Here is an 18,457-nt window from a genome sequence, read left to right on the forward strand (position 1 = left end):
TCCCTGGGGCCTAGGGGCCTCCATGGGTCTGGCTGGGGCGAGCTGCACCCACCCAAGGCTTTGGGGTCCCTGCCTGCCTGTGGCCGGCATGCCTCAGAAGCTGGGTTCACGGCCAGGGTGGTCCTGGAATAAACACCACCATCCCTGGGCCACCTTCTGCCCACCCCCCACACGGGCATGTGTTCATGCAGGGGGAGAACCCAGGGCCAGACACGGGGGCCACCCTCCCACCACCCAGGGAGCAGGAGGCAGCCTCTCCAGGCCTCCCCTCCTCAGGGGCTGAGGGGTACACCCCAACGGGTGGGGCCCGAGTACCCACCGACCCACTGCACGTGGGCTCAGCCGTCCCAGGACACAAGGCCCACAAGGGGGCTGCCGGGTAAGGGACACACAACACCTGAAGAGCTTAGGAAGGAGCAGGCTCTAACCCCCACAACGCACACCCCAGCCCTGGCCGCGACTCCCTGGCTCTGAGGGTCCCACCAGTGCCCCCAGCAGGCTGTGGGAGGTCAGTCTGGACAGCACTTTATTGTCACACTCCATCCTTGGGTGGCAAAAGGGGGCCGCCAGCCTGCCCCGGACGGACGGTGGTCATGAGTGCCCAGGGGGCACTGGCAGTGGGGCGGCGCCAGCCTGGGCAGCCTCATGGTTGAGCACATAGTAGTCGTGGACGTACATGAGCACGGCCACCGGCTGCCCGATGATGAGAGTCAGCCACACGGCCGCGTTGCCGTAGTTGCCGCGCAAGAAGCGGCTCACGATCCAGGCCAGCGGGATCTGGGTGCAGGGCAGGGCCTCGGTCAGCGGGGCTGGGGGTCACCTGCACCTCCTGGGCTCGGGGCGGGGCGGGCTGGGGGCTCACCTGGGCCATCATGCCCGCGAACGCCCACAGGCGGAACATGCGCAGGGGGATGCTCACCAGGTACTGCGGGGACAGGGCTCGCGTCAGGCCCGGCGCTGCGTGCAGGCCGGGGGGGGGGGGGGGTCGCGCAGGGACCACTGACCTCATGGAAGAACGCAGAGCCCAGGAACACCCCCATCCTGGCCACCCACTTGCTGATGCCGCGGCGCAGCAGGGGCTTGTAGAAGTGTCTGCGGAGGGGGGCCAGTGGAACAGGGCGAGCCCCGCGCACGCCCCACGCCGCACTCCCCTGCGTGCACAGCCGCCCAGCGCACCCCGCTGCCCACGCACCGCGCTCACCTGTTGCACCACTTGTGCACCGGGATGTTCCAATTCTGCCAGAAGTAGGTGACAGACTCGGAGTTCCTGGGGAGACCGCGGGCGGGAGCTCAGCGCAGGTGTCCCCGGCCCTCGACCACGGCCCACCCCCGGCCCGGGGCCACCCACCACCAGTCGCGGTAGAACTCCCGGTCTGCAAACTGCATGAGCTCCGCCACGGCGTTCAGGCACGAGTGGAAGAACCAGTAGAAGAAGATGAGCCAGATGAGGTGGTTGGGGACCTGCGGCGGGAGCGGGCTCCAGCTCCGGGCACCCCATCCTCGCCCCAGCCACCCACCCAGCCGCCCGGGCGCTCACCGCCAGCTTCAGCAGGCGCTCAATGATGCGGGAGTAGTCCATGTCCTGCGGAGACAGGAGTCAGCGCGCCCCCGGCCGGGCCTCCCCGCCCCCCGCCCAGGGGCTGCGGCGCTCACCTTGAAGGGCTTCATGGAGTTCTGGATGGTGGGGACCATCCACTGCGAAGGAAGCGCCGGTCAGCGCCGCGGCCGCCCTCCGCCGAGGCCCCGCCCACCAAGGAGCCCCACGGCCGGGGCCCAGCCCGCCCCGAGCCCCGCCCACCCCCGAGCCCGCCGCCGGGCCGCCCCCCCACCCCCTACCTGCTGGATCAGCCCCACCTGGAGCTGAGTGAAGAACAGCTGGGGAGGAAGCAGGGGGCAGCGGCTGAGTGAGGGCCCCGGGGGAGTCCCCCGCGCCCGGGCGGCCCCAGCCTCACCATCTCAAAGATCCGCCGCAGCAGGAAGCGCTTCCGAATCCGGGGGGAGCGGGGAAAGTTGAGCTCGTAGCACAGGGTGGGGGCAAAGAGGAAGTAGTACAAATCTGCAACGAGAGCGCAGGGGGGCTGGCACCGGCACAGGCCTGGGACCCCCACCCCGGCCCCGGGCAGGCCCTCACCACGGTGCGTCAGGTTGTCGGGGTAGCTCACGGAGCGCGAGCCGGGGACCCCGTCGGTCTTCTTGGCTCCAGAGGGCGAGGGGTCGGGGGCGCGGGCCCCGGCGAGCAGCCCCCCACCGGCCCCGGCCCTGCGCTCCCGGCACCACAGGTTCACGTCGCGGTAGGAGAAGAGCTTCAGGAAGAGGATGGTGTAGACCAGCAGCGCCAGCACGGAGCCCACTGCGGACAGGGGCGGGCTCAGGCGCCGCCCGCGCCGCCCACCCCGCGCCACCCCCGCCCGCTGCAGAGCTGTGCCGGGCGGCCAGGGCTGGACCGGAGGGCGCACCTGGCGTGATGGACTCCACCAGGAAGGCCACTGCCGCCGGGAGGCAGAGGACGGTGGCCAGGTTGGCCGCGTGCAGCAGCAGCCCGGCCCGCTCCGTCAGGGCGCCCTGGGGCGGGGAGGGCGGGCGTCAGCAGGGCACCCCTCTCCTGCGCAGAGGGCCTCCCTGGGGGGCTGCCTGCAACCTCAGCCCGCGGGGCCGGGGCAAGGAGCCCTGCTTACCACCGCCAGGCGCCTCTCGACCTGGAACGCAGCCAGAGCAAAGACGTTGGCCGCTGCGGAGAGAAGGCCCGGGGTTCAGGCTGACCTCAGGCACCCGCAGCCCCCCGCGGCCCGCGGCCCGGCTCACCTAGCACCAGGCACAGGGCAGGCCAGCTGTAGGGGTCCTTCAGAAACAGAGACACCACCTGGATGGGGTCCACCAGGATGCCGTACCTGGAAGGACAGGGCCTCAGCCACAGCCAGGCCTCAGGGGACAGGGGGATGGGGGTGGGGGTGCAGTCACTCACTTGATGAGGTTCTCTAAAAATAACCGGGCGTTGCTCAAGATCTGCAAGAGACAGTGGGCGGGCAGGTCATGGCTGTCTGCCCTGGTCACAGCCGTCACCCCCACCTTGCTGACCCTGGAAGGGCCACGGCAGGGCACCCACTGCAACTCCCCAGCTGCCAGCACCTGGGTCCCGCTGACGCACCACCACGTTAAGGCCCAAGCCAGCTCCAGGGACACCCCAGGGGAGGGGCTGTCTGGCGGAGATGGGACAGCCTGACCAGGGCCTGTCCCCTCCCGGCCAGCCCTGGTGCCCAGCATGAGGCGAGAGGACCAGCACCGCAAGGCAGCAGAAAGCCACCGGCCAGACTCCTGGAGGGGCCATAGGGCCACCAGGCCCACCTCAACTGCTCCCACCCAAGGGCGCCCCACTCCAGCCCGGAGCCCACCAGGGCCACGCTGAGACCGACCCGCGCAGGGACTGGCAAGGGGTGCAGAGGAGCCGAGCAAGCGCTACAGGAAAACAACGCCGAGGGGGTCGCTGCAGGACCGCCACTCACCACCCCATCCCGGCAGCAGGTCACACCCACCCACCTGCTGCCAGGCCCCAGGTTACATGGCCCCACATGGCAACCCCGCCTCGGGCCATGTCCTGAGAGCCCCCATGAGCCACACGTCCTCTGCAGGGAGCAGGCAGCAGAGGGGACCAGACAAGGGGCAGGCAGGCAGCCCAGGGAAACCGGCCGGGGCTGCCCGGGGCTGGCAGCTGGCCTCCCCTGGCTTGGCTGTCTCCTATCAGGTCCACCCCTGGCCAGGAACAGCCGCTGCCTTGAAACTCATCTCCTGGAGACCACAGCTGGCAGCAGCTCACTGTCCCCTCACCCAGCCCTGGGCTGTGCAGGGCAGCCAACTCCTCACCCCACCAGATCGTGCGTCCTCCACCCCAGCTGGCAAGGCTCCCAGGGTGCCAGGAGCCTGCTGGGAGGCCAGGCAGGGCCTGGGTGGGCGGAGGGGGTGCCCCTGGAGGAGGCGGGCTTCAGGCCAGGCCACTGAGGGGCCGAGGGGGCGCAGCTAGGCCCTGCCCCTCCAGCCGCCTGCCACTGGCCCCTTGAGCTGGAGTCCAGCTTCTCCCGCGACAGCTTGCCTGGGCTGCCCCCCAGAGCCCAGTCACTGCAACTCAAGGTGGCTCCGTCCCATCACCTTCCAGGGGTCTCCTGGAACCCAAGGCTAAGGGGACATGGGGACAGACTGGAGCAGCACAGGAGCCATCTTCTCTGCTCTGCCCCCCAGGGTGGTTGCTGGGGCTCCAGCCCCACCCCCAGGGCCCCCAAGATGGCCCGGCCACACCCTCAGCTCCCGCCCAGCCTGGCCCCTCCTGCTCCCTGCCCTCCCACTGGGCCTGTCCACTCCCAGGGCTCCCACTTGCTCAGCAGAGCCGCTTGGGAATGCCCCGTGCCCTGCAGGCACAGCCCCCCAGGGCCCCCAAGGGCGGTCCTCAGACCCCATGGCAGGAAGCCCCTAGGGGCCCCACTGGGCAGCCACTGCCAGGACTGAGGTCCTCCGAGGCATGGCCAGTGGGCCCACAGGCACATGGCCCCTCTCCCTGCTAGGAAAACAGTCCCCAGCACCCCAGAGGCCCCCGGCCCGTCCCAGGTACACTCACCAGCATCACCACACACCAGTTCAGGATGCCACGGTAGTTGCTGAAGCCGCTGTCTGAGCTGAACAGAGAGTCCTGCACCTGGTGGCACCTGGCAAGTGGGAACGGGACCCTGGGTGTGACCACCACTATCCTAACCCTGCAGGGACTCAGGGCTGGCTCCCCTGAGGGCTCATGCATGGCCGCAAGTGGACCACAGCCCCCAAGCATGCTCGTATGCCCACCCCAAGCTGCTCCTGTACCCCAGCGCTCGGCACGCCAGGGGCCAGGGCCCACCGAGCCTATGGCAGCAAGGCCCCTGGGTGGCAGGGAGGGGCCCACAGCCAGCAGGTGCTGCCTGGGGCCCGGGGCGCCCCCACACCTGGATGGGAGGCAGTGCTCTCACAGGCCTGGCTACAGGGAGGGTCCCATCTGGGGAGCTCTGCTGAAACAGGGGCTCGGGGTGGGGCAGCCCCGGGGGCAGCAAGGACCCAAGGAGCAGAGCAGGACTCCAGGCCAGCAACCAGCTGAGCACCTGGCTGTGGCTGCCAGCCTTGGCCCTGCCCTCTGTGCTCTGTCCCTTGACCTCCACCACGTCCTTTGGCATCTGGATCAGTTCACCCACACAGTGAGCGCCCCCAGCCCAGGGGAGGACACAGGAGCAGGCCCCCAGGCCCCCCCATTCCTCACAGCCCAGGGCGGGGATGCTGCAAGCTGCCTCTCCACCAGGAAGCCCCAGGCGGTATTGAGCAAGGTCTGGTTTTGAAAGAGGAAGGTCGGGGCCTCCCTTTCCTCCTTCCAGCTTTGGGACCCTGTGCACATCCACCATAGCGCCCACATCGGGGATGCGGGCCGGCAGCACATGGCAGGGGTGCTGGGCAGGGCTGCACGGGCCTCAGGTGCTCCCCCGCCTGACGGTGACCCTGCACCCAGAGGCTGGGGGCCCCAGGGACTGCCCCAGCGCCGTCCCTCTGGACCAGCCTGTGCCCCAAGCTACAGCCCGCAGGTGTCCCCCAAACCAGCCCCAAGGCCTCCCAGCCACCTCACGCCACAGCCCTGGAGCCTTCTCCATGCCACCCATGGCTGCAAAGGGCTGTTTCACAAGGAGACCCCTGCCCTCTTTGGACCACACACTCTGGCCCAGCCACCAGAGAGGAGAGGAAGGGTGGCAGGTCCACTCTGATGTCAAATGTTCCAGAAGGTTCTTGAGATCGCTCTGTCCCTTGAGGAGAACTGGGCCAAAGTTGAAGTGGGCTGTCAAGGCCTCCCACACACACCCCGCAGGCTGTCCCCAGCTCTTCAGCTCCCCTCACTCTCCACCGCAACCCACTATTCTGCCCCACCCCTGCCCAGGACCCCTGGGCTCTGAGGCTGCGCAGTTAAGAGGCCCCTGGCCCAGGGAGGAAGCCCCCCACCAGGACCCACGAAGGCCTGGCCTTGCCAGCGCAATCAGCTGCAAGTGGAGCAGAGGGCGGGCACGGTGCCGGCACAGGTGCCTGCTGGCAGTCCCCCCAGGAGCCCTGGCCTCTGCTCCTAGAGGCCCGGCCAAGAGGACATGCAGCCAGGCCCGTCCCTCCACAGGGCATCTGTGCCCTGGCCGGTGGGCACCGGCCTCGCTCCTTACTACATGGTGTCACCTCACATCCTCACCTGAACGTGGGGAGTGGGCTCCCGGCCCCCCACAGGGTCCTGGCCTGACAGTGCAGCCAGGGAACCAAGCTGCCCTCCCCCCACCCCCTCCCTCCATGACAGTCTCTGGGACAGCAAGGCTGGCAGGGGGTCCTGGGCACTGTGCACTGGGCCAGGCATGGAGGCATGTACTTTTGTTCCTGCCCCACAGCCACACCTCGCCACGGGCCGGAGGGAAGGACACAGACCCATGGCCTGAACCTGGCGCAGCCCAAGGTGAGCAGGAAGTCTCCGGTGAAGGAGGAGATTAGAAAGAAAACCAAAAGCAGCAGGAAGGCAGCCAGCGGGGCATCCCAGGAGGTGTGTCCCCCAGGCCCAGGGGCCCCTGCAGCTCACCCCACCTCCACTGCCTGCCTCCCGCGGGCCCCTCACCCTGCACCCAGCCCGTCAGCAGCGGGCCCACGAGGGTGCTGGGCAAGGAGATGATGGCCCCTTCTTGTCCCAAAGTCAGGTCCCTCCGTCTCACACAAAAGGGCCTCAGTGCCCGCCCCCCAGCCTCCTGCCTGCCAGTCCAGGGAGGAAGCAGTGGGTGCCGGGGCCTTGGGCACCCACCCTGCCGACCTTCGCTCACGTTGCTCGCTGCCTGCCTGGCCCTGGAGTTATCTTATCTCCCAAGTGGACACCCCAGGGCCTCAGTCCTCGCCTACTTCCTGCTGGCTGGCCTCCAGCCCGTGGACTGCACCCCAAGCCAGAGCCCCAAGGCCCCGGGGGGAGGGCGAAGGCCACACAGTGCGCTGGAGCAGGAGCCGAGCCCACGGCTGCCTCTCGCCAATGCTGCCCGCCGCCCCTGCACCCTGGGTCATGCTAGCTCCCACTCCTTCTGGAAGAAGGAGCAGGGCGACCCGGCAGACACCATGCCCCTCCCCGGCCGCCCGCACCCCCGGGCGCCTTCCCTACACCCGGGCCGGCGATGGCCCTCTCCTCCGGGCACCCGGGCCTCCGCGGGGCGCCGAGCAGGCCCACCAGGGGCGGGGCTCCCGGGCGGTCACACCTGAGGACGCGCGGCTCGAGGGGGTCTGAGGGGCTGGCCGGGGCCCCTCCCGGGTGACCCTGGCTGGGACCCGCCCCCCAAGCCTCAGTTTCCCCGAGGGGCACCCGGCCGGGCGAAGTCCGGGGCCAGGTTCCCGCACTCGGGGCTCGCGCTGCTTCGGCCGCCACGGGTCCCGGGAGGGGTTGCGCGGGCCCGGGGTCAGGGGGTCGGAGGTCGGGGGCCAGGCGCCCCGTTACCTCAGCTCCCGGGGGCCGCTGCCCGCGTCGGCGGCCTCGTCCTCGCCCGGAACCGGAGCCGGCGCGTCGCCCCCGCCGCCCAGGTCGGGGCCCGCCGCCGCGTCCCGCGCCTCCTCTTCCGCCGCCGCGCGCCCGCCGCTGCCGCCGTCCTGGCTCGAGTGCCGCGGGCCGCCCGACCTCCGGCGCCGGGAGCCGCCCGCGCCGCCGCGGTCCCCCATGGCCTCAGCCCGCGGCCGCCGCGGCCAAGCCCGGTGCCCGCGGGGCTCGCAGCGCCCGAGGCCCGCGGCTCCCGCCTCCCGACCTCCGCCAACGGCCGCCGCCGCCCCCTGCCGGCCGCCGTAGCCCGCGACGCCAACCAGCGCGCTCCCGCCTCGCTCCCGGAGCCGCTCAGTGGCCCGCGGCCGCCGCGCACGTCCATTTGTAGTCCGCGGGCCGGGGCCCAGGCGGGGCCTGCCGGGAGCGGGGCGCGGCGCACCCTGGGAGCTGTAGTCGCCGCGGGCGTGGGGGCGGGCCGGCGCGGCGCACCCTGGGAGCTGTAGTCCTGCGCTGGTCCTGACCGCAGGATGCCGGTGGGGCGGGGTGGCGGTCCGCGCGTCTCCGCGGAATGCCGACGGGGGTGCGCCGGCTTCCTGGCAGCTGTGCGCCTCCCTGGGCCCCTCGCCAGTCCGTTGTCCCAGTTCTGTAAACCTCGTATTTCATTACTGCCAACCCCGCAGAGTCGTTTTGCGATTTATTTATGATGATCGCGAGCGCCGCCTGCCTAACAGTGTGTGCGTGGCCCCGAGCGCACCTTGCGCGACTGTGTCAGGCGAGCCCTCTTTTTAACACGGGAAGGACCCGACAAGACCCGCGACAGAGGACCGAGCTGGAGAAAGGCCCTGCGTCGCCCGGAGCTCGCCGACTCCCAGCCTGCGGGGCCCGGCAGGGCGGAGCGCAAGGTGCAGAATGCTCGCACGGACATGCCCTCCGCGCCTCTGGCCCACGCAGCTGCCCGGGCCCGCGAGCCGTCACCGGGTCCCGGCGAGGCAGCAGCCACCTGGTCCCCGAAGGCCTAAAGGAGCCTGGAACGGCGAGGACATGCCTCCCCACTTGGCCCGGACCTGATGCTGCCGCAGAACCCTCCCGAAAGGCGCCCTCCGGAGTCGCGCATCGCCGCGGCCCTGGACGTTCCTCCCGGGCCCACGACCCGCGCTCTGCCTACGCCCAAACCGCTTCACGGGCCCGGCCCTCGAGGGGTTTCTCATTCTGAAAACGAGGCGCCCCCGCGGGAGGAGCGCATTCCCCGCTCCTCGCCCTTGGTTCCTGGTGGGCGTGGAGGGGCCTGGGGCGCCGTGCGGGCTCCAGCTCCGGGGGCGGAGCGCTCACTAGGGCCTCGGGTCCGGTTTACGCAGGAAACGTCCCGGGCAGCAGCACCCATTAGCGGGTCACGCCTGAGGTCGCCTCGTTGGAAGCAAACAAACTCGGGCCTGGGCCCGCGGGAGCAGCCTCGCCTACCCGCAGCCACGGCCCTCCTGCCGGCTCACCCCTCCGCTCCACCGGCGAGGGGGCGCCCCTGGAAACACATTCTTACTGCCCTGGGGCCGTCTTGCGTCGCTGCCATTCTGTGGGCTGGGGCTACCTGGGCAGGTGGCCCCCCTGACAGGGCCGGAGAGCCCCCTCGCGCGCCCACGACGGCCCAGCCCCGCCGGTCGGAACACGCCCTGTCGCCCACCATTAGTCTGTTGGTCGCGCCCTGGGCGACGACACCCTACGGCCGGGCGAGCCTTTCCGTGCACTGACCCCAAAAGGAGAGCGGGCGGAGGACAGGGCCCCCCGGAGCCCGGAGCGCGGGGGTGAGCCCACGCGGCCCTGCCAATCCCCGGCTCCCGCCGTCCGGGCCAGCGGCGCGCGGCCCGCCACGCGCGTGCACGTAGCTCCGCGCTCCCTCCCGGCCCTCCCTCGGCGCGCGCGCAGAGTGGGAGGAGACTTGGTTGCTCAGGCGACCCTGTGGCCCGGCCCCGCACGAGCATTGGCGGAGGAGAAGATTGACGGCTCCCCCTGCCAATGAACCCGGAGAGGCTGACCGCGGCGGCCAACCAGGAGTGACGGGTCGCGGCTGCCGATGGCCGCTCCCCACCTGCGAGCCGCCGGCAAGCCAGCGGCAGCGGGCGCCAGGCGATCCGAGAGTGGGCCGGGGGCCCGGGGACCCGGGGGAGCCAGGCTCCAGTACTGGACCTGACGGCGGGAAGCGGGGCGGTGGGCGCGGGTCTGGCGGACCTCCCCTGGCGAGCGCGGAGCGGTGGCCCGGATCCCGCTCTCGACAGCCGGGAATCCCGGGCGAGGTGCGGGGAGGGGGAAAGCTCAGGGTGAGGTGGGCTGGAGGACAGAGGTGTGCGTGGCGGGGTCGGCGAGGAGAGACCAGGCATGTGCGGTCAGCGGCCGGTGCCACCCGTTTTTTGGGAGGAAAGTCACGTATGTCCATAGGGTGAGGGCACTCGCGGGGGAGGAGCTTATCCCGGGCCTCGGGGCGGCCGTGTCCATCCTTCCCTTCCACCCCAGAGTCTTGGTGGAAGCAGACACCGCCAGTCGAGTCCCCAGGCTGTGGAGTCCTGTGGACAAGAGGTTGATAGCTTGGGAGCCTTGACCTGCCATTGGCACCTGTCCAGGTATAGAGCAGGTGAAGGGCGAATGGAGTCTTGAGGCACCATTTAAGTCAAAGGCAGCCCTGGGCTCCTCATCCTTGGGCTGAAGCTCAGATTCTTCACCTTCCAATAGGGCCAATGACAGTGCAAGCTCAGGGTCACTTGGCGCCTGGTTCCCAGAGGGGACAGAGGGGTGAAGAGGGGCACAGGTGCCTCTCTGGTCCAACCATGGGAGTAGCATGTGTGCACCCTGAGTGTCATCCACCTCCACATACCACCACACGCACCTCCCGGCAGGGTGAGGGCCTGCTGAAACCAGGTGCACCCCAGCCCCTGCAGCCACAACACAGACGGTGCTCCCCAGCCCCCATGTGGCACTCGGAGCAGCAGGCCCACAAGGCCACCCCTGCTGGTCCCCTGCCAGGGAGCGGGCAGCTGTGCAGACCCTGGCCTACCGCTGACCTGGTTTGACCACATACACCTGAAGACTTAGGGCCCCTCAGCTCACATCTGACTACCTGGTTGCCAGGCACACACTGGGGTGTGGTCCCTGCCACTCGGCTCTCCCTGTGCAGGGTGGCCCTGTGACCACCTCCTCACCCTTCTTGTCCTGCCTGGAGCCTGAGGGCTGCAGTGACTGCAGAAGCATCTGTGCCTACTGGGGCCCTCCCCCTGGAGCCTGCTCTGTCCAGCTGTCTGTGGAGCACACCCCTGGAGCCTGGGGGTCAGGATGTGGGCATCAGGCTGCAGGAAGAGCCTGGGCCTCACACCCTCTGCCACCCTCGTTTCCTCCAGTGGCACCACTAAAGCCTTGTGGGCAGCTGCCCAGCCCACCGAGGCAGCAGGATCTCTTCAGGGAGAGTGGGTGAGATTGGGGACATGGGCTGGGCCTGACTTCTGCTGCCTTCTGCTGGAGCCCGGAGGCCCCCAATTCCTGCCGGGGGTGGACTCACCTGCCCTCAGGGGAGATGCCGAGGATTTGGCCTGCAGACGGGTGTCCCTGTGTCCACGGCCTGCAAAACCGGCCCTCCCCACTGAAGAAGAGCCCCCGTTGTGAAAGGCTGTGGAGTGACCCCACGCAGGGCTGCGACTCCCAGGCTGGGCCTGCGCCCCACCCATCTCTGGGGGGCTGGCGGGGTCGCGACATGTCCCCAGAGGCTCCCAGCTCCCCCCTGCTGTGTGGCCAGACCCTGTAACAAGAGCCCAACACACCAAGTTCTATCAAGAGTGGCATTTATTCTCCTCGTGGAGGTGCGGTGCTCCGGGGAGCTGGTGCTATTGTGCTTAGGAAGGAGGTCTGTCCGTCCGTCCGTCTGTCCGGCCGGCCCAGCCCCAAACGGGGGCAGAAGAAGGGCCCGGCCCGAGTAAAAATCCCGGCTGTTCCGGGTGGGAGTATGTACAAGGAGGCGGGCGCAGGCAGGGTGGGGGACGGGGCGGACCGGCGGCCGCAGCCCCCACCCGAGGGCCCCTGCACCTCGGGCCCTACTCGTAGAATCAGTACAAAATAGGTACTACCTAAAGGTTCCTTCTACCTGAATTCTCTAAGTCGGTTATTGTGCTGCTTCGTTATGGGGGCGGAAGGGGGCCCATGGCTTTCCACGGCGGCGGAGTGCAGGACGGGAGAGACCCTGGCCGGCCCACGACCCTCCGGCCTTCTCCTTAGGTAGGTGGGCAGGCGCCGGGGCAGGGCGGGATGGGGTGGGGCGCCTGTGTGTGCGTGTGCATGCGGGTGTGCCTGGGCAGGGGAGGCCCAGCCTGGGAGCTGTGTGGACACCGGGGCGGGACTGGAGGGATTTGGTCGTGGGCACGGCTGTGGTGGGCCCGAGAGTCCGCCCCCGCTGGGGCAGCTGGAGTCGGGCCCGCGAGGGTGGGGCTGGCCAGGTGAGACGCTCCAGCGGGCACCCTGACCCCTCCGCAGCCCCGGCCCAGGCTGGGCACGGGACCGCGGCCCTGGGCGTCGGGGTGGGCAGCTGGAGGAGGCGCTGGGCGGCTGGGGCTCTGGGAACCCGAGGCCCGAGCCAAGGGTACGGCCCGGCCGCGCCCACGGGGTGGGGAGGCGTGCAGGGCTCCCGGGTCTCCGCGTCGCGGCCCACCCAGCCCGCGGACCCGAGGTCGCCGGGCCCCTGTCGCGGAGGCGCCCCCCTCGCGGACTCGGCAGCGGGTCTGGCACGTCGGGGGCGCCCCGTGGACGATCGGTGAGTGATGGACGAGCGAAAGGGGGGTCTGGGGGCAACAGCCGGGCCCGCAGCCCTCCACCCGCCGGGCTCTGCCGTGGGGACGGGGCAAGGGGGTGGGGGAGAAAGTCTGCGCGTCGGCCCCGCGCAGCGTCCCTGATCGGGGGCCTGGGGCGGGGGCGGGGATACCTGATTCTCTGTACTAGAGGCGGCGGCAGCTCGGCATGCAGTGCGCATTATTGCTCTATAGTCGGCGTCGGACTAACTAGGGGGGGAGCGGGCAGCCCCGGGAAGGGACGGGAGGGGTGGGGCTGCATGCAGTGACGTCACGAAGGCGGCGGCCAATGGGGCGGGCCCTTGGGGGCGGGGCGCCGCCGTGGCTTTGGCATAGACGGGCGAGAGTTGGCAGCCTCGTGGGGGCGGGGCTCGGGGGCGGGGCCCGAGGCTGAGAGGCAGGTCCCGAGAGCCGCGGAGGCAGAGCCCACGTGGGGGCGGGGCTTGGGGCCCGGAACGCGATCCCGGAGATCCCAGGCCCCCGGCGTCGGCGGGAAGGATCGGGGGCTCTGCGCCCCCCCTGACCCGAGTGCAATCCGTTCACAAATAAAACGTACAAATACAGAAAGAAAGAACCCGACGCGTCCGCAGCCCCCCAGGGGGCTTTACCCGCAAAGCGAATACAGAGAGGTGTGTGGAGGGCAGCGGCCAGGCCTGCCTGCCGGCCCCGGGCATCCATCCTCCAACACCGAATGCCCGGGATGAGAGGGAGGGGGCCCGGGGCGGGGCGGGAGCGGAGTCTGAGGAGGTGGGGAAGTCCATGCGATTCGATATGCGTCGTTAGTATTCGTTACCGAGGACGGAGCCCGGGAAGCCGGGCTGGAAGAATTCGGATTTGGCAAAGGATGCGAGGCGAGGGTAGGAGACGGCTCGGACTGAGGCCCCAGGAGGGCCCCGAGGGAGAGGGCGCCGCCGTCCGTCCCCCTCCCGACCCCCAACGCGTCGGACACTCCCGGGGGCTCGGGGAAGACCGCCTGGCAGGGAAGCCCCCGCATGCCTGCCGCCGGGGAGGGGGCCGCTCCCTGGACGTCTGGGCCACAGACCCGGCCCTGGAAGGCTTGGGAAGGGGGCGGGTGGGGGAGAAAGACCTGAGTCTCTGCGACGCGATGCAGGGGAGCGGAGGAGGAAGGAGGAGGGCGTCCCCTCTCACCCCACCCCACCCCTATCTTCAGAGACCTAACTCGGAGATGAGGTTCGGTTCTGGGTCTCGTCGACCCTATTGCTGGGAGAAAGCCTGGGGCACCCTGGAGGGGAGGGGAGGGGAGGGGAGGGGGCTCGGGGTGGGTCTCCCCTCGGGACCCTATTGCTTGAAGGGGCCCGCAAGGCCCCTAGCGGGCAGGGCAGGGCGGGGCGGGGCCCCTCCCCCTATTGCTGTGAGGAGGGGCGCGCCCTCCGGCCCCTCCGCCCAGGCGCCCGTATTGCTGAGAGCCGAGCCGGCAGGCGGAGGCCCCGCCGCCCTAGGCCTGCACCGGGCTGAGCTGCGGCGGCGCGGTGGGCGCTGGGGCAGCGGGGCCGCCGCCGGCGCCGCCCTTGAAGCAGGCGGACTCGTAGTGCTTGTTGAGATAGGACTTGAGCGCGAAGCTCTTCTTGCAGCGCTTGCACTGGAAGTGCTTGAAGGCCGAGTGCGTCTGCATGTGCGCACGCAGATTGGAGCGGTCGGCGAAGGCCTTGCCGCAGTGCGCGCAGCCGAAGGGCTTCTCGCCGGTGTGCGAGCGCATGTGGCCCTGCAGCAGCCAGGGCCGCGAGAAGGCCTTGCCGCACACGCCGCACTTGTGGCGCAGGTCGTGCGTGAGCAGGTGCATGGCCATGGCCGGCATGGACACGTACACCTTCCCGCACGTCGGGCAGCGCCGCGCCAGCTGGCTGTCCAGGCTGCGGTGCGTCTGCTTGTGGCGGCTCAGGTTCGACGACGTGGCGTAGGTTTTGCCGCATTCGCCGCACGCGTGCCGGCCCCCCGCGCCACCGGCCCCGGGACCCGCGCGAGCCTCCGTGCCCGTCCCCGCGCGCGCGCCGCCCCGGGCCCCGGGCCCCGGCCCCGCGCCGCGCGCGCTCGCCCCGGCGCCCCCGCCGCTGTCGCCGTCGTGGGCCGCCGCCGAGGTCGTGGAGGGGGCGGCTGCGGCGTTGGCGGTGGCGCCCTTACGGCGCGAGCGCCCGTCGGTGATGAAGAAGGCGTCGGCCGCGTAGCCCTCGCTGACGGCCGCGTCGCCGTTGATGTAGCCGCCCGCGGCCGTGGCCAGCTCCGGGCGCGGGGTGGGCGGCGGCGCCGAGCCCGCGGCCGCCGGGCCCAGCTCTCCCCGCACGGCCGCCGCGTACATGGGCTCCGGAGACGGCCCTTTGAGCAACGCCGCCTCGGCGTCGCCATCGTAGACAGATGCGGGCCCTGCGTAGTCGCTGAGGTATCCTGCGGGGCCGAGGCAGACAGACAGGGAGCGGGAGGGGAACGGGTCAGCGGGGGAGGTACACACGGGGCGGCGGCGGCAGGCAGAGCAGACACGGGCCGGGAGACACCGGGGTCCGCGAAGCGGCCACGGAGAAGGACAAAGGAGAGAAGGCCGGGGGACCGCGGGGCAGGGAGGGGAAGAGAGAAGACAGATGAGCCAGGACCGGCTCCCGCCCCGCCCTCGCGGGGGGAGCAGAGGCGCATCTCCGGGCGCAGCTGCCCCCCTTCCGCCGAGCCTCAAGGTCAGGGGGGAGGGGCGGCGCGTCCCTCGCCCTCCTCCCCTCCCCCTCGGGTTCTCCCCACTTCAGCAGTTTTCCCTGATTATGCAATACACTGCAGACCCGCAGCCGCACAAAGCCACGCCGCCCTGCTCGTGGACCCCGTGGTTCTCCTCTCTCCAGGGCCCCCAGAACCCGGCCCAGCCTTGATCCTGCCCTCTCTGGGCCCTACGTCCCCCACAAGACCCGGAGACCCCCACCTCCCCAACCACCTCTGGCCCTGGCCATCACCTCCCTCTCATCGCCCAAGTCCCCACCACTCACTGGACTTGACCCTACCTTTCCGGCTGCAGTCCCGTCTCCATCAATCAACTTGCTTCTCCCCTACTCCCCTCAGCCCCTCCCCTCTTCCCTGCTGCCCTCCCCCCCCCCCAGGCCCCAGCCCCCCACAGGGACCTTCCCAAGCCCGCTGAGGGGAGCGAGCTTCACTGGGCAGCCCCTGGCCTGAGAGCATCTTCCACGCTAGGAACTGCAGTCGTTCCCCAGGCCCAAGATGGATCTCATAACCTCAGGGTCACAAACGACACCCCTCACCCTGTAGGTTCTGGCTCCCCCCATCTCCCAGCCACAGTCAGAGCTGGAGGCCCCTCCCAGGCTGGGCGTCATGCTGACCCCACCACGCGCCGATGCACTCACTCAGGGTGGTGCAGGCAGGCAGCCGGGGCTCACTGCCCGCCGGGGTCCCCAGCCACATGGCTGCACAGCGGCCTCGGAATCATGGCCCGCGCCGCGGCACACAGGCAGGCACGCACTCACACGGGGCCACACACAAGCGCACACAGTCACATGGCTACACGCAGTCACATGGGCGCACACAGGCTCACACACAGGCTCACGCTTCTGCGGGTCACACTTGTTCTCCCATCGCACGCTGCTGGCACCCCCGGCCCCCTCGTCAGCGTGCTCGCAGTTGTCCTTGAACTTGGGCACCCTTACACAAAGAGCTTTCCCTTCCTCCAGCATGCTGGGCGCCCCTGACCACAGCCAGCGGGTCCATGCCCTTCTCTCTGACCCTGGCTTCAGGGAAGATACTGCTGAGGCGTCCACCGGTTCCTTGGCCCTGACAGGTGGGCGGCCCCTCCTGGACCCCCTGCCGGCTCCCTGGGGCTCCCGGCACTCCCCAGCTGGCCCTAGCAGGGTGCAGCCAAGGAAGAGCTGAGGGTCCCGGGTGGGCCCAGCTTCTGGGTGTGAGACTGCATGGGCCTGCACGGCTAGGTGCTGTCATGTCGGCAGGTGTCTGTGCAGTTGTGTTTGTCGAGGCAGGGGTCAGAGTGGGCAGTGCGTGCCCTCAGGTGCCCCCTGTTCCTGACCCCTGTCCCCACCCTCTCCCCTGTGTCCACACTCTCCCTTCCCAGCTCTGGCCCTGTTCTGGGCTGCCTCTGCGTGCCCCTCTACCCATCCCCCCTCCTCTCTCCACCGGCCTGGCTCCAGCCACTGCCTGCTGCCATCTCCGTGTTCCTCAGCTCCAATTCCAGGCCCGACCCCCCCCACACACACGCGCGCGCGCGCTGGCCCTCCACCCCTTCCAGCAACGCCTTGGGCCCTTCGCTCCAGCCCCAGCCCACTCTCGAGCCCACCCAGCTCGCACCTTTCTCATGCAGTCGCACGCCGAGGTCGCTGCGGGCACGCCCGTAGGAGCTCTCGAGGTCTGCCGAGGAGAACGTGTCAAGTTTGACCTTCTTGACCAGGAAGGACCTGGGCATGATTCCTGCAGGGCTCCGGCGCTGGAGGCCTGCGGAGCCGGGGCGCGGGGGGGCTGCGGCCGCGGCGGGGCCCCGTCACCATCCGAGGAGCGGCGGAGGCAGCGCGGTGCCCACTCCGGCCTCCAGGTGCTGCCGCCGAGTGCCGCCTTCTCTCCTCCTCCTCCTCCTCCTTCTCCTCGCCCTGCGTCTCTGCTCCTCCTGACCCCTCTCCTCCTCCTCCTCCGGCTTCCTTCCTTCCTTCCTTCCTTCCTCCCTTTCTTCTCTTCTCTCCTCGTCTGTTCTCTTCTCCTCTGTTCTCTTCCGTCCTTCCTTCCTTCCCTGCTCTGGTCCCGGCTTCCCAGCCCGCAGTGCCGCCCCTGGACAGGCGGGGGAGGAGGCTGGGGGGCGGGGAGGGGGGAGCGGCTCCGTCCCGGGCCCAGAGGCTGCTGGTGGGTGCAGGGCTGGCCCGGCCCCGCGGTCCCCTTCCCCTCCCCCCCGCCGCCGCGGCGGGGCCTCACTCAGAGGCCCCCCATGTCCCCGGGGGCAGCGGCGCGGGGCCGGGGGACGGCGGAGGCGGCGGGAGCTTCAGCACCGCGGCCAGCTCCGGCCCGGGCAGCACCGCGGCCAGCGCCCAGGCGCCCCGAACCCGCGCAGGTGGGAAGGGGCGGACCGCAGGGGCGCCGCCGCCGGGCGGGGGTCCTCGGCGGGGGTCTCTGGGAGGCTGGCTTTATTGTTCTGCAGCCGGAGCGAGCGGCGGCGGCGGCGGCGGCGGCGGCGGCGGCGGGCGGCGGGCGGGGGTCCTAGGGGGGTGGGGTGCACAGGGAGGGCGGGCTGAGGGAGGAGGGAGGGGGCCGGGGGCTCCGGGGGCGGGGCTCGGCGCTCGGACGGCTCCGGGGCCCGGCCTCCCGCGCCCGCGGCCGCCTCTGCCTGCGGCCCGGCCCAGCCTCCTGCTTTTAAAGCCCAGGAGCTGGGGGAGGGGAGGAAGGGGAGGAGGGAGAGGCTGGCGGAAACGCTGCGCTGGGCCAGGCCCGGGTCTCCTGGGAGGGGTCGCGGGGATGCCGCGGTCCCTGCCTGCGGAGGTTCCCCGGCGCGGCTCGGGTGCAATGGAGGCCCCGCTGCCGGCGGCATTGTCAGGCGTGGGGGAAGAGGTGGCACTAGGCCTGGAACCCAGGCGCCCCAGACTTGGGATCTTTTGAGAAGGAAGGCATGGCGGACCCCACCGGGACCGGCCTCGGGGCTGCGGGATCTGCAGGGGCGGGAGGGGGAGACGCGAGTGCTGAGGCAGCGAAAGCGCAGTGTGGGAGCGTCGCGCGCGCCCTGTGCCGCAGCGGCTCCCCGCCATCTGGTCACCCGGGCTGACCCCGCACCCCTCCCAGGCGCCCCCCCTCCTTGCGCCGCGCTCGCGTGGGGCAGATGTCGGGCGCGGCGGCCGCGCAGCGAGCGGGGCGTGGAGTGGGCAAGGGGCTCCTAGGCCCCTGCTCCGGAAATTGGCTTCCTTGGCGGTTTTCCGCCCTCCCGCGCGGCTGCAGCTCCCGCCCGAGGCCCCGCAACCAGGCTGATAACCCTTCCCGCGGCCGCCCGCCCGGAGCTTGCAGCCCCCATGACGTCAGGCCCAGCGGCCAATGGCGGGGCGCTGGGGCGCGGGGGGCTCCGGGCCGCACAATGGTCGCGCGCGGGGACATATGTCCCCAATTAGGGGCCGGTGCAGCCATT

At 70.6% G+C, this 18,457-nt stretch overlaps 2 protein-coding genes across 5 annotated transcripts; both read right to left on the reverse strand.

Annotated features, from left to right (window-relative positions):
* Window positions 1-508: 508 nt before the first annotated feature.
* On the reverse strand, window positions 509-7,850 carry DGAT1 (diacylglycerol O-acyltransferase 1). Of its 3 annotated transcripts, none has more exons than XM_037802435.1 (16): window positions 7,496-7,850; window positions 4,604-4,691; window positions 2,963-3,003; window positions 2,803-2,888; window positions 2,676-2,728; window positions 2,457-2,562; window positions 2,132-2,350; window positions 1,953-2,056; window positions 1,855-1,875; window positions 1,654-1,695; window positions 1,538-1,582; window positions 1,349-1,461; window positions 1,202-1,267; window positions 1,005-1,092; window positions 863-925; window positions 509-777 (listed from the first exon to the last, which is right to left on the reverse strand). In XM_037802435.1, exons 1-16 carry the CDS (start codon window positions 7,711-7,713, stop codon window positions 592-594), a joined length of 1,539 nt encoding a protein of 512 aa, XP_037658363.1. In that variant the 5' UTR covers window positions 7,714-7,850; the 3' UTR covers window positions 509-591. The 3 variants fall into 3 exon arrangements, with proteins under 3 accessions (XP_037658363.1, XP_037658362.1, XP_037658364.1); XM_037802434.1 differs by having other exon boundaries at window positions 1,837-1,875; window positions 7,496-7,846; XM_037802436.1 differs by lacking the exon at window positions 1,855-1,875 and having other exon boundaries at window positions 7,496-7,848.
* Window positions 7,851-11,332: 3,482 nt separating this feature from the next.
* On the reverse strand, window positions 11,333-16,983 carry SCRT1 (scratch family transcriptional repressor 1). 2 transcript variants are annotated; one of them, XM_037802979.1, is made up of 2 exons: window positions 16,651-16,983; window positions 11,333-14,745 (listed from the first exon to the last, which is right to left on the reverse strand). In XM_037802979.1, the coding sequence occupies exons 1-2, from the start codon at window positions 16,763-16,765 to the stop codon at window positions 13,802-13,804; spliced, it is 1,059 nt and encodes a 352-aa protein (XP_037658907.1). In that variant the 5' UTR covers window positions 16,766-16,983; the 3' UTR covers window positions 11,333-13,801. The 2 variants fall into 2 exon arrangements, with proteins under 2 accessions (XP_037658907.1, XP_037658908.1); XM_037802980.1 differs by lacking the exon at window positions 16,651-16,983 and adding an exon at window positions 15,699-15,827.
* Window positions 16,984-18,457: the final 1,474 nt, after the last annotated feature.

This window comes from Choloepus didactylus, chromosome 14 (genome assembly GCF_015220235.1).
Source record: "Choloepus didactylus isolate mChoDid1 chromosome 14, mChoDid1.pri, whole genome shotgun sequence".
Taxonomy (NCBI): domain Eukaryota; kingdom Metazoa; phylum Chordata; class Mammalia; order Pilosa; family Megalonychidae; genus Choloepus; species Choloepus didactylus.

Excerpts from the sequence above, each read along its gene's own strand:
- DGAT1 (XM_037802434.1), bottom strand. The coding sequence starts at position 7,713 with ATGGGGGACCGCGGCGGCGCGGGCGGCTCCCGGCGCCGGAGGTCGGGC. Across the intron at positions 2,057-2,131 it reads CGACAACCTGACGCACCGTG|ATTTGTACTACTTCCTCTTT; the intron begins GTGAGGGCCTGC and ends CTCTCGTTGCAG. Across the intron at positions 778-862 it reads TCGCGGGCATGATGGCCCAG|ATCCCGCTGGCCTGGATCGT; the intron begins GTGAGCCCCCAG and ends CCCTGCACCCAG.
- SCRT1 (XM_037802979.1), bottom strand. The coding sequence starts at position 16,765 with ATGCCCAGGTCCTTCCTGGTCAAGAAGGTCAAACTTGACACGTTCTCC. Across the intron at positions 14,746-16,650 it reads CGTGCGACTGCATGAGAAAG|GATACCTCAGCGACTACGCA; the intron begins GTGCGAGCTGGG and ends TCGGCCCCGCAG.